At 38.6% G+C, this 12,765-nt stretch overlaps 1 protein-coding gene across 1 annotated transcript in view; it reads left to right on the top strand.

The window, feature by feature from the left end:
* The window catches only part of LOC102196331 (glucocorticoid receptor), a 67,686-nt gene that overhangs the window by 919 nt on the left and 54,002 nt on the right, over positions 1-12,765 (top strand). Inside the window, exon 2 of the mRNA XM_013909490.1 lies at positions 1,318-2,561. Within this exon, the coding sequence (XP_013764944.1) occupies positions 1,327-2,561 (1,235 nt within the window). The 5' untranslated portion in view covers positions 1,318-1,326. The remainder of the gene's footprint in view (positions 1-1,317; positions 2,562-12,765) is intronic.

Here is a 12,765-nt window from a genome sequence, read left to right as displayed (position 1 = left end):
ATATATATAACTTTAGCATCCAACTGGTATTTATTGGTCAAAGTGAAGTTGGAAAGAAATGCATGATCTCGTTAGCTTCAGTTTTGAAGCTGTGCATGACAGCTGGCAATAATGCGTTGTGGGTGTGGAAAAGTTGTTGAACCTTACGGCCAAAACATAAATCATTTTTTGCATTTTCTGTAAGATGCTCAATAAAACAAAGGAAAAAAATAATCATGTGTGCACGGAAATCCTGCGCAGCCACAAAAACCCCTTCATAAATCATTGGACTTCAAGCACAATACTGCAGTGCTATAGCTATTTTAGACGCTTTAAAGTGTTTATGAGTGTTATATAAAGTATTCCGGAGGAAGAATGTCACCGCTGCGGCTCAAGAGCTGGAAAAGATGTAGCAGAAAAGACCCCGGCGACTTGCATTGATCAAAACATCACCGGAAATTATCCGGTCGTCACGCACGATTCGGTAGTGCGTTATTTTAAGGTTTTGACATTTACAGCGTATCAAATGGTCGACGAAGTTTACGAGCTAATATGCTGGCCTATTTGTGTTCCCTCTTTATTTTTAATATATAGTTTATTCAGGGACACCGCTGCGAAACACTCCAGACCGACCCTTGCTTTAATCGGTTTAAAACTTCTAAATTGGACTTTGAATGTATTATTTACTCGCTCCTTCTTGCAAGTGGGCAGAGGCAGTCGTTCGCGCCAGATGCCTAACGTGGTTTAGTGTCTCCCGAGTCCAACGGATGCATGTTGTTACAAACGCTCAATGGGGATCTGACGGTGCGGATACCAGTAACGCAAGTTGTCCGGGCATGTCTTAAACTTCTTTTCCCTGTTCACGGAGGAAAAGACACAGTTCCTAGAAATAGCACTCATATTTTAGTCATTTATTTCACGCAAGCCTAATAGCTCTGGTCTGATTTTGCAAGTCGGTTTTAAGTGTTCTCCCATTTGTGTGTCTGCCACATTGTTGGAGTGTGGGTGTTGGGGGAGGGGGTCATTCAGCTGCTGTCATTTATATAAAGATGAAAAATAAATAAGTAGAAGCAGAAGAGCGTAGGCAGAAGCACAGCAGCGGAACACTGCTTTTAAAGAGCGCCACTTTGTAATGCAGATGTTTTCAAACACCTGTCAGCATCAGTGATCAGTATTTCAGTAAGATTTGCTGTTTGTTTCGCTTCTTCATTATCTACTGTATGGGTCATCTCATTCAAGGCAAATTTTGTCTCTTTAGTGTGCATGTGTGTCCTTGTGTGTGTGTGTGTGTGTGTTGTGTTTTTGATTCACCCTGGCTGTCCTCACTGTTACCCACAGGACAAAGAAATGGATCAGGGTGGACTGAAGCGCAATGGTAATCGAGACGACGGCCTGACATTTGCGGAGATAGAAGGTACTGGTGACACACCTGGTTCACTGTTCCAGACTGCAATGCATCTGCCTGGGTCTCTGCCCCCTGCCACAGTGGCCCCCAATAGACAGGGTGGAACCAATGGCCAGGGGGAGCTTGGAGGCTTGTTTGAGTCTCATCAGCATCATGTTCTGGGTGAGGGGGCAGACATGAAGGAGGGTAAAATGATTCGAATGCAGAAACAACAACAACAGCAGCAGCAACAGGATATTGGTATATTCGGCATGGGGGACAGCTTGCCATTGTTTAACCAGTGTATTTCCGATACACCCACATCTGTCATTAACACCTCAGACACTTCCGTCCTAGGCAACCTTCCTCTGCCTGACCTTTTTTCCCACCCCATAAAGACGGAAAGCATTCTTTCTCTGGACAAAGACTTGGGAACTTATAGTGGGCACACAGGCACTGGTCCATGCGATTTGGATGGCAACAGTGGCCGCCTGATTGAGGATACAGAGATTTGGCAAGATCTGGACCTTCCCAGCTCACTGCCAGAAATCAGTGCTTTTGAGTTGGATTCAGAAGTGGCACACTTGGATAACATTCTACAAGAGAGCACCGGTGGTGGCTGTCCTGTCGGTGGCTTGCCAAAGGAAATAAAGCCTCTCATGGGTAACGGAGAAAACTGTACCAGTGTTAATGGCACAAAGCAGCAACACCATGCCCTACACCCCCATCAACAACAGCAGCAGCACCACCAACTAATACATCACCAGCAACATCAGCCCCAGCATCACCAGCCTCAGGCCCTTCTCTCCACTATCATCATCAAGGAAGAGAAGGATCCTGATGAGTCTTTCATCCAAATCTGTACCCCTGGTGTGATAAAACAGGAGAAGCAGGATAATGGTTTCTGCCAGCCTCAGTGTCTCCAGAGCGGCATTAGCTCTCTCCATGGAGGAGGACCACGCCCCATGTCCTCAGCTGTGAGTGTCAGCGCAGTGCCCGGCTACCACTACACAGCCAACCTGAGCTCAACAATGGACATACAAGACCAGAAGCCTTTTGACATGTACTCAAACATGCCTCTGATGGGGGATGGCTGGGCCCGGGGGAAAAGGTATGGAGAGACATCTGGGATTCAGAGCAGCGATGATGGGCCCACTCCTGTCGCGTCCTTGGCACCTTTTTCTGTTGGCTTCTCCGGGTAGGTTGAACTTTATCCCACTATGTTTGCTTTTGACTTCATTGCAACGTTTGTCGTTATTCTCAGTCATCATATGATTGGCTTTGTATTGACTCAGGAGAGTATGGCTGTGCTTTGAAAAAAGAAGTTTAATTGTAAGGAGAAGGGAAGTTGATAATGCGTTATTTGCTGCAGTCTTAGGTGTGAATTCTCTAAATACAAACTTTGAAGACTAATTACTGCTTTTTAGTCCACTAGATGGTCAATTAACTTTAGTAGTATATAAGCACAATGATTGCAGCGCTTCCTTTTCCACTGAAATGCTAAGTTCAGTCTGGCAACTTGACATCTCAGTCAGTTTTTTCATAACATTTAACACAATGTCCTCTAGTGTGATGATTTTCTTTAACACAAAAGCACTTGAATAAGTCAGAAAAGATGCTCAGGAGCTGTTGTATGCTTCCCTGTGACATTCTTAACAGCATTTGGATGCAGGGCGTCTGGTGCTCATCACATCTGCAGACACTGCAGAGCATACTCTTAATACAGCCACTTTGCAGCACATTGCAAATCTGAATCAAGTGTAAATTAAGAGTAAACACTACATATAATATGTATGCAAGAATAGGAGACTGATATAAGAGAAATATTTTGCTGTTTTTGACGAGGCGCAAGGTGACAGTAAGGAAAGTAAGCGGTCTAACTGAAGACTTGATATGAGAAGGTGTGTGAGAATAGCCATCCAGATGAGATCTTATGTTTTCCAGTGTCACAGTATTGTGGATTCTGGATTCCAATATCTGACTAAGCTATATTGCTTAACTGTTCTCATATACGGTATCCAAGAACTATTCATTTGGTATTTTTCCTCTATTGTTTTGTTTTTGTTTTTGTTTTGCTTGTTAGAGAGCAATCGCAAAATAATCTAAACATGTCATCCCACCACAATTTATTAGAAAACGTGTTATTTGCATCTCTAAAAATGCAGTGTGCTCCTGTTTAATTTGATGGAAATGAGCGCTGTGAGAAAGATGTGTACGTGCAGCTTGGTGAGCATGAAAAGTGTCTGGTGGACACACCTCGCTTCAGCTTGGAAAGACTATCTGATAACTGAACCAACTAAGAGCGTGACATTGATAGAGGTTGAATTTTTAGTTTTATGAGTCTACATGGTTATATGTGAAAGTACAAAGATGGTGTTTGATTAATGTCTAGTAATAATGTGAGCCCGTACTGGCCTTCTTAAAGAGCTGTTAAGGGATTTAGCTCAGGACAGCTGTAAACAAGTTGTATATGAACGAGTTTCAGCTATCGCTAGCTCTTTTCCGTCAGTCTGATTTTCTGTTGATCATATCTCTTTGTTCTGGTAAATAGTGCAAGTCTCAGTCTTCCCAAGCCACTGTCTTTCTCCTGTATAATAAACTGTAGTGAACTTTATTGCTAAACACGGACACAGGACTTTTGTAACCGACTTCCTGCTGTGTTGATCCCTGTTGCACCAGCATGAAGTGTGATAACGTACTGTGATGCTCTTCGGGACCTGAACACTGCAATGCAAAATCTCTTACAGTACAAACAGCTTAATGCAAAAACAAACTCACCTAACAGTCCACTGACCATGCAAGTATAACTGGACTATACGATTTATATATCCTTATTTAGCAGTTAAGCTGTTCCCATGATGTATAAATTATTTAATTCAACACTTCAGATTTACCAATGAACCAAGTGTGAAAGGTTAGATTTTTTAGTAGTGACACTTTAATTGACACTAAGCTGATTATTTTGAATGCGATTTCACATAGATGGATGATTATTTCAAAATAAAACTTTTAAATCATACACTGCTAATAATAATTCAGTATATGAAATCATTAAATATTTTAAAAAAATGTTTCATTTTGTGTTAAATTGATTTCTTTTTTTATTTATTTTTTAATATGAGCAACAACCCGAAAACAAAATGAATCAGCTTTTACATGAAATAAAGTAAAGCATTAGATTTTCACAGTCAGAAGTTAAAATACTGAATTTTGAAAAATTGTTAATGATTTTATTTAGCTATATTATACAAATTTCTTTTTAGGGTCTCTGTTTTAGCTACAGACTTTCTTTAAGGAATTATACACTGCGAATTATAAAAGTGGCAGGGATCAACTATAAAAAAAAAATTAACAGTTATGCAACACAACAAAGAACAGCATAAGAAAAAAGGAACTGGTCATTCTGACTGAGTTGTTTAATACTTTAGAATTGAATAAAGATGCACTGGATAAGATAATCAAGCAAAAATGAACTTTTAAACAGTGCTGAATTTTATTTTAATAATAAATTACTAAACTTTACAATCTGCACCAAACTGCAGCAAGTCACAGGACGACCTCTCACTTAAACAACTGGAAAGAAAGTGCTCTGCTACTTGAAGGAGGTACAGCTAATTCACCAAAATGTTTTATATATTTAACCTTATTAAACAAAACCGAGTGCAGAAGATTTACACTACAAAATTTTCAGGTACTTCATTTTCCAGTAAGCTTGGCTCTAAGCTCTGGCTAGCCTTAGCCACTTTCCATTTGTTAGCTTCTTCAAATTGGGCATGTTTAGCTGGGTCTAGGTGATATAAGAGTCTCATAGGTTTGTTGTTACGAATGTTTTCATGGTGGTTCCCCTGTGGTTTACTTTGTCTTCCTCACTTACAGTTAAGAACTCGGCTCAGTCTGTGAGACTGTGAGTGTGAGAACAACTATTTGCCTGTTCTGCTGTGCATGTGCTGTGCATGCATGAAACACACTGGCTGGTAATCAGACATGTGCGTGATTAACAGGGTGAAAGTGCTGAAATTTGTCCATTTCGGGTCCCTGACCAGTCGATCGATGCGTCTCTGAAGCAGAACTGTATAGAAATGTATAGTGTTGCTGTACGTTACAGTGCTTTTGCATTAGATCACATTATACTGTATTATTTCACAGCTATGTGTGTGATACATGCCATATCTTAACGGAGGGATGAAAACAGTGACTGGTGGCTATATCATATATCACATATATATCATATCAACTACAACCTTCATATCATTTAAGCCATCTGGCTGTTCTATGGGAATTTTCGACACCGTTTGAATGCAGTTTGGCCCAACCACATTTCTTGGCACAGGATTTGTGTTACATAACTGATAATCAAATAGACAAATGTTTGTTGCTGCATGCCCAGGGTAAAAGGAGGCACTTACAAGATTCATATCGATTCTAGAAATAGCATGACACACCCTCTTATTAGGAGACATTTGTTTTAACTTGTTTTAACCTGTTATACCTCCCAGTCTTCTTATTTGTGTGGTGCTAAGTTTAAAATGTTGTGAGACATGCAAAGTAAAAAAGGGTTAAAAAGCTCATATCAACTCTTCTCTGTTGCTCCGTTGCCTGCGTCAGTGTGTGTAAGAGCACGGCTGAGGATAGCAAGCTGTGTGTGTGTTTGTGTATTTGTGTGAATGTGTGTAGTGTACACAGGGAAGCTGGGAGGCCACGTGTACATATCTGCTATGGTGTGCTGCTGTCTCGCTCTCCTTACCATGTCACTCAGTCACTTTTTTTCTCTTCACCTACTTACCCTCGCTGGCCCCCTCAAAGCTCTTTATTTAACAGAGGCATGCAAATGCTGTACACACACACACAGTTGTCACGTAAACACAGACACACAGACACACGACCACATTCATTTTAGAAGTGCAGATTGTGGTAAAGCTGAGACTTTTTTTTTTTTTTTTGCGTGTTTTTCGCTTCTTTTTTTAAATTTTTTTTATTTTTTTAACAGGAAAATTATGCTTTTGTTCGACAGTTGGGTGTGTTGCGATTTGCATCATAAAGTAGTTGTTACTGTTACTGAGGACTGCAGATGCTTTGTGTTATTGTTAAGTGGTTTTCAAACTCTGTTTAAAAAAAGAAAAAAAAAGTCAGCATATGTCACAGACTGTTATTTACATTTTTTTAGAAAATATATTCTGGAATCATTGCAGCGCATTATATAATATAAACTTTAAGACAAGAGATTAGAGAGGCCACATGTTTGACAGCATGTTTTACAACCATGCCTTGCACACACAGTTCTGGAGCATGCATGTTAGATTTCTCATAAACTGTCAAAACCACTGTTGCTAATGCAAAACATATGTGTTACAGGGTCCAAAATAAGTGATATCTGCTATAAAGGTTGTTAGGCACAGCAATATACTGTATAGTATATAATATACCATGCTGTGCAAAAGTCTTGAACCATTCCTTATTTCTTTATATTGTGCAAGGACAGTGGGAAACATATATGGAAATACAGAGTGTTATGCCAAAGCGTTCTCAGCCAATATGACTCCATACTGCTTCAAAAATACTGAGGTCCACCTTTTGGGAAACTCGGTTCACAACTGATAGTGATCCACTGTGGGTTTTTGTTGGGGTTTTTCAGTGTCATGCTGAGAAAAAGAGCTTTTAGAGTCAGATGGTATTGCATGGTGTATCAAAATCTGATGTTATCTTCTGCATTCATAGTTTCATCAATTTTGCATTTCAACACTCCTGGCTGAAATGCAACCCCAATCACGACAGAGCCTCCACCGTGTTTTACAGATGGCTGTAGACACTCAGTGTTGTAGCTCGCTCCTGACCTTCTCTGTAGATATTCACGATTTGAACCAAAACATTCGCATTTTGATTAATTACTCCGTAAGATCTGTTGCCATTGAATTTGAATCCAGTTCCTGTGTGATTTGGCTTAGCTTAGCCTTTTCTCCAAGTTTCCTTTCCTTAAAAATGGCTTCTTAACATCTTCCTTTGAGACTATTTGTGATGAGGCTTCAGTGAAAACTAGTTAACTGAAGGGCCAACTACATCACTGTGGTCCTGTGTCAGGTCTTTGTTGGATATTTTTCCAACTTTCAGATGCTGTTTATATGCTATACCTGGTTTTTACAGGCCTTCTTTTCTCTTCTACTTGACCGTTAGGTTTAAGGGTTCACTGCACACCAAGTCAAGTTTTTGGCTAATAGTCCTTTGAAAATAACATTATTGGTGCAAAAATTCTATTTTACGTCTGCCAAACTGTGTTATCGTTGGCATTTTTTATGGTTTCAGCTGAAGAAATGTGACCAAATGAAGTGTCTTTGCAACAAACGGCTTCAGACAAAGTGCCTAAAGATACATTTTAAAATTGGTTCTGTGCTAAGTTGTCTTGAGTTAGACGCATTTTCTATGATTCATAGGTCAGTGTTAATGACCTTCAGCATGAAGAGTATTGTAAGCTATAGCAGCAGGGGAAAACACTAAATTATACTTAACCGTGTTCAAATACAGTTATTACTGATTTTTTTTTTTAAACCGTAATTAGTGAACTTAAATACACAGATGTCACCCGAACACCTGAAAGCAAAAAATGTTTTAAATCATACTATTAGTCTGATACTTTTAAAAAAAAAAAAACTATTTCTGTAAATTCTTCCATGCATTGTTTATATATGTAACAAGGAGAATAATAAGATGTATTAGCTCAGTTATCTGTAGTGGCTTGTGTCTAAAGATAATAATAATTATCATCATCATTACTCTAATTATCAGACTTAGGCCCAGAAAAGGGGTAACTTGAAACTGAATGACATTGATCACTTATTTATTAGCATTTGCAAACATAAGGAACTGTATGCCAAGATTCACCCTTGCTTATTTACAGAATAACAGTAATTGCGCTGAGCGTGATCAGTTTCTCGTACAGTATATTATCTTAAATAGAACTATACATTGCAAAATAACAGGATTTCTTTGTATTGCCTTGCTTAGCACTATTTACCTCACTGCAAGAAGGTTCATCTGAGGCTTTTCTGTGTCGAGGTTGCATGTTCTCCCTGTGTCTGTGTGGGATTCCTCCCACAGACCGAAGGCATTCTTGTTATATAAACGGCAGGCTGGGAAACTCGAGTCAAACCGAAAACCTCTATAATTTTTAAAACGGGAACTACCAACAAAAGGTCGCTAAATTATGGCAAATACTAGGTCAACTTCACATCTGTTGTGTCAGTTCCTGTATTTCTAATCTCTGAGATAATGCCACCCTCAGTCAGCTTTGTTTGTTGAGGTTACTTAATATCTGTACAAATAGCTGTTTGATGAGCTGTATAAAACATTGCATTTCTCTGCAACTTACTGGCTGATTGATTTTAGGTACTTAGTATTAGCCAGACAGTTCATGTGGGATCCAGATATCCAGGCTGAGTAATATGAAGTGTGTTGAAATGTTCTGTGATACGTTATATTAATTCACGTTAATGTTTTACAATTCTCCTCTTTCTGTTTGTCTTGCTATCTGACACTTTCTTTGGTTTTGTTTTTTCTAGTTCCTATTGTGAGTCTTTGAAGCACAGGGTCAGAGTGGTGCAAAGAGCTAAACTGAGGTGTAGTCCTGTTCCAGCCAAGCTGTTTCCTTTTTGAAGACTATTTTGGTGGCTGCCAGCTTGCTGCTGTTGTCATCTTTAAATGCCTACATAGATCTTAACATGTATTAATCACTGTATATGGGAACTCTCATACAATGTCAAAGTTTTGTTTCACTTTCTGTCTCTGAAATGACTAGTCTGCGCTGGGAAATTCAGATTTTTCCTTTGAGCATTACTTCCTTCTCTTCCTGTATTTTTACATTTTCTTTTTCACAGGAACCGTTGTTGAAAAGGCTTTTGTTTCAGCCAAATTTATTTGGAAAATGTTTGTGGGCTTTCCAATTTATAATAGAATTTTTGGATGATTGGACACTCACTGACTTCTTAGATTTACTTTTAATCTGAGAAGCTTTGTATGCACAACACCCACCAACATACTTAATTGATCAGACAAAGACTCAGAAATGCCTCGTTACTCATTGTGAGATGATTGTGCATTGTGAACAAGGCTAGCTGGGCAGGGGAACATTTTTTGGTATAGAATACCTGTACTCCGAAAAGATTCTTGTCGTATTCTCAATAACCTATTCTTAGTAATGTAATGACTATCATCACCGCGATTCAAAGTTCCTGAGAGTGCATAGCTGTCTCTGTCACATGTCTAACCTCTCCCTTCTTTTGATGACTAACCTACCAATGCAAACTACAGTAGCTGAACCTGGAAAAACTGGAGGGAGATGGTAATGGGGCTTGTTTGTGACACTTTATGTCCTTCTTGGCGATGCTTTCGCGAACGTTTTAAAATCGTAATACATGCGAAAGCACCAGGTTCTGGTAACCGTATGAGACAGACCAAATGGCAAAAGCTATAGGCACTGGAAATGTCTACATGCTGCAAATAGAATCACAAGGTTTTCCACAGGAAATTGGTTTGTGGAGGTGGTGAGCAAAGTCCCACCACTTCATTTAGCACCCCCGTCACCCGCACACTAAAAACATCCCCTAAGCATGCAAGTATACATTTGGGTGACAGGTTAGAGAAAGAAGCCAACAGTCTTAATGATAATGACAGTGGGAGTGCTGGGTGGTGGCTGTCTGATATAATGCTGAATCTTTCAGGGTGATTTGAAATGCTGCATTAAATCGTTTTATATAAATTTTTGTGCTCCTTACGCATATCCTAACTTCTCAGCTGTCAATTGACTTTACCAAACTTTGTACTGCAACATGGGATTTAACCTGTTGTTCAGAGCCTGAATCACAGAAATCCTGATGCATTTCCTCATCCATTTCTCAAAATCAGATTAGTAACACATTAACTGCATACTTTCCTCAGTTGCGTTATGCTAGCTATGTTTCCCGTTAAAGGGGAGTTCACTTTGTTTTGCATTCCTAAAAAATCTCAGCATTTGATAATGGTTTGCCAACACAAATGTCACAGGCATTAAAAAAAAGTTGTATTTTTGACTGAAGCTGAACGTTGACAATTATTAAACAAGTATTAAACATTATGACATCATCCCTATCTACTGCATCTGTTACCTCTCTCTACAGTCTTTGTGCATTTCTCTCTTTACATAACTCTGTCGCCTTCAAATTGCAAAACAAACACAGGAAAATTGGGGAATTTTGGAGACCAGTAGAAAGTTCAGCATAAAAATTATAATTGGACTTTGTAGGCATTGTAAATAGTAAATGACGTGTCATAACTTGTTTTCTTATTGATGAGTCGAGTTGGAGGAATTTCCTGCTCGTCGCCGAATAAAAAATAAAAATAAAAAAAAATCCTCAGAGCAGTGTGGGCACTGTGCCATGGTGTGCTCTTTCGGTTCTGAGAGTGAGAGTTATTGGATTTGTTTGTTTGTGAGATATTTTTGTAGCTGTGTTGCTTTTGTGCTGCCTGTCTGCCTAAATGTGGGTCATCTAGTCTGCGATAACCTTTAATCCAGTCTTCCTGACTCAACGAGAGGCGGTTAAACTCTAGAGGGAATACAAATGTCTCCTGTGTCGACACAGTTGTTTTTTCAGTGTTACTGCCCGGATTAAAACTCGTCTAGGTGCAGCACGGTTCGACTGCCAAATTTCTGTTAATTTTTTACAGCAGAAGCAAAAGGTGGAGCACGCTTGAAGTTTGGGTTCAGCTTGGTCAGCGTTTTTCTGTCTAGACAAGATTCATAATTCCTGTTAATGTAACTGACTTGTGCTTTATTGATCCTTCTTATCTTGCATCGTAAAAATTTAAGGGTAATTTAAAATCTGTATTTCAGCACATTTATATTTCACTAGGAATAGGCTTCAATTTTGATAAGATTTAAACTGAATTATACGTCATTCAACAGGGTTGAACTGGATCTCTTGCTCCTTCTTTTGTGTCTCTTTGAGGATCACTTTTCGAGAATGCTGTATAAATAAATTAAGACTCCTTTGTTTGTAACTGTATACACTATTTAGATATGAGAAACTAGATTACTCTTCAGCAGGGCTGCTGTTCTTTTATTCCAAGGTGGGAAAAAACTTTGAACACCATTTTAACTTTGGGATTTTTATATTTACCTACATTCAGTTTTTAACATCTCAGATATATTTAATTCTATTTATTTATATAATAATTAGCAGCATAGAAACATTGATTTATGAGTTGAGCTGTTTTTTTTGTTTGTTTTTTTATTTACTTTTTTTACCGTACAATAAAATATTGTAGTACGGTATTTGTCATAAACTAACTTTGTCATTAACTAAATTTTAACTGATGTAAGTTTATCAAATGTTATCTTATCCAATCTTATCTACTTATGCAAAAACTGCTAAAACAAATTCCCCCAAACTTAAGGGAGAGGTGGGGGAAAGGGCAGAGGAAAATCCTAATAACCCTCAAGCTGTTTGAGCTTATCATGCTTATGCCGTTTCTTTTATCTATGCCAGATATTCTAAAAGATTGTAACATAGTTTAATCATGATTTCTATGCAAAATGAATTTTCAGCATCACAGTTCCTCCATATTTTTATGCCATACTCTGGTGGTTTAGACTGAAAACAATTTGCACCTGCCTCTGAAAACTGCCAGCTGTTTATCTGCCAATTTGATATCTAAATTTGAATTTAAGTCTGTTAGCCGTGGTTCACAGCAAAGCGTTATAATCTTCTGATCAGAAGTATGCAATTACAATAAAATTAAAGCCTGTGATGTTGAACATATATTTGACCCCACTCGTTTTTTTATTGTTGTTGCTGAACCAGTTGTTTTAGTAGCGCATATATCGTAAATGACCTCATTAGGTCACTCAAAAGCGAAGTTTGGAGGCAGATCAGAAACAAATTCATTAAAATTACAACACTTTCATATTTTATGGTATATGCACTCTTTGAATACCTTTCAAGCATTACAGTAAAATGCATTTTATTGTATTTTATTATCTTAGACCTACCAATAAACATTTTTCTTAACGTTTACATGTAGTGATGCACGCAATCTATTTCCTAAAAAAGTATATTTACATCTTTGGACTTAGTATTCTCAGCTCTCTTTGCCACATGCATACAAAGTGTAATGTATGAGGTTGCCAAGGACCTTGTCCCATAGGCCCGTCAATTATTTACCTAACCAAGGTTACTGTACATGTGGAGGCAAACATTCTCTCCCTGAAGCCTTTGTTCAGACTTGCACTTGTGTAGTCTCGCATTTCATTCCAGCTTTGAGAGAAAACTTGACAATGGCCCCGCTTAAAACACTATTAAGGAAATTAACAAGTTACTCCTGGTGACTAACTTGTAGGGCTGCATGATTTTGCATAAAATGAGAATCACGATTTTTTG

The sequence above is a fragment of the Pundamilia nyererei genome, unplaced genomic scaffold (genome assembly GCF_000239375.1).
Source record: "Pundamilia nyererei isolate P.nyererei 1_Seehausen unplaced genomic scaffold, PunNye1.0 scaffold00026, whole genome shotgun sequence".
Lineage (NCBI taxonomy): Eukaryota > Metazoa > Chordata > Actinopteri > Cichliformes > Cichlidae > Pundamilia > Pundamilia nyererei.
Note: the sequence above shows the minus strand (reverse complement) of the source record. Positions and strands in the feature narration are given on the sequence as shown.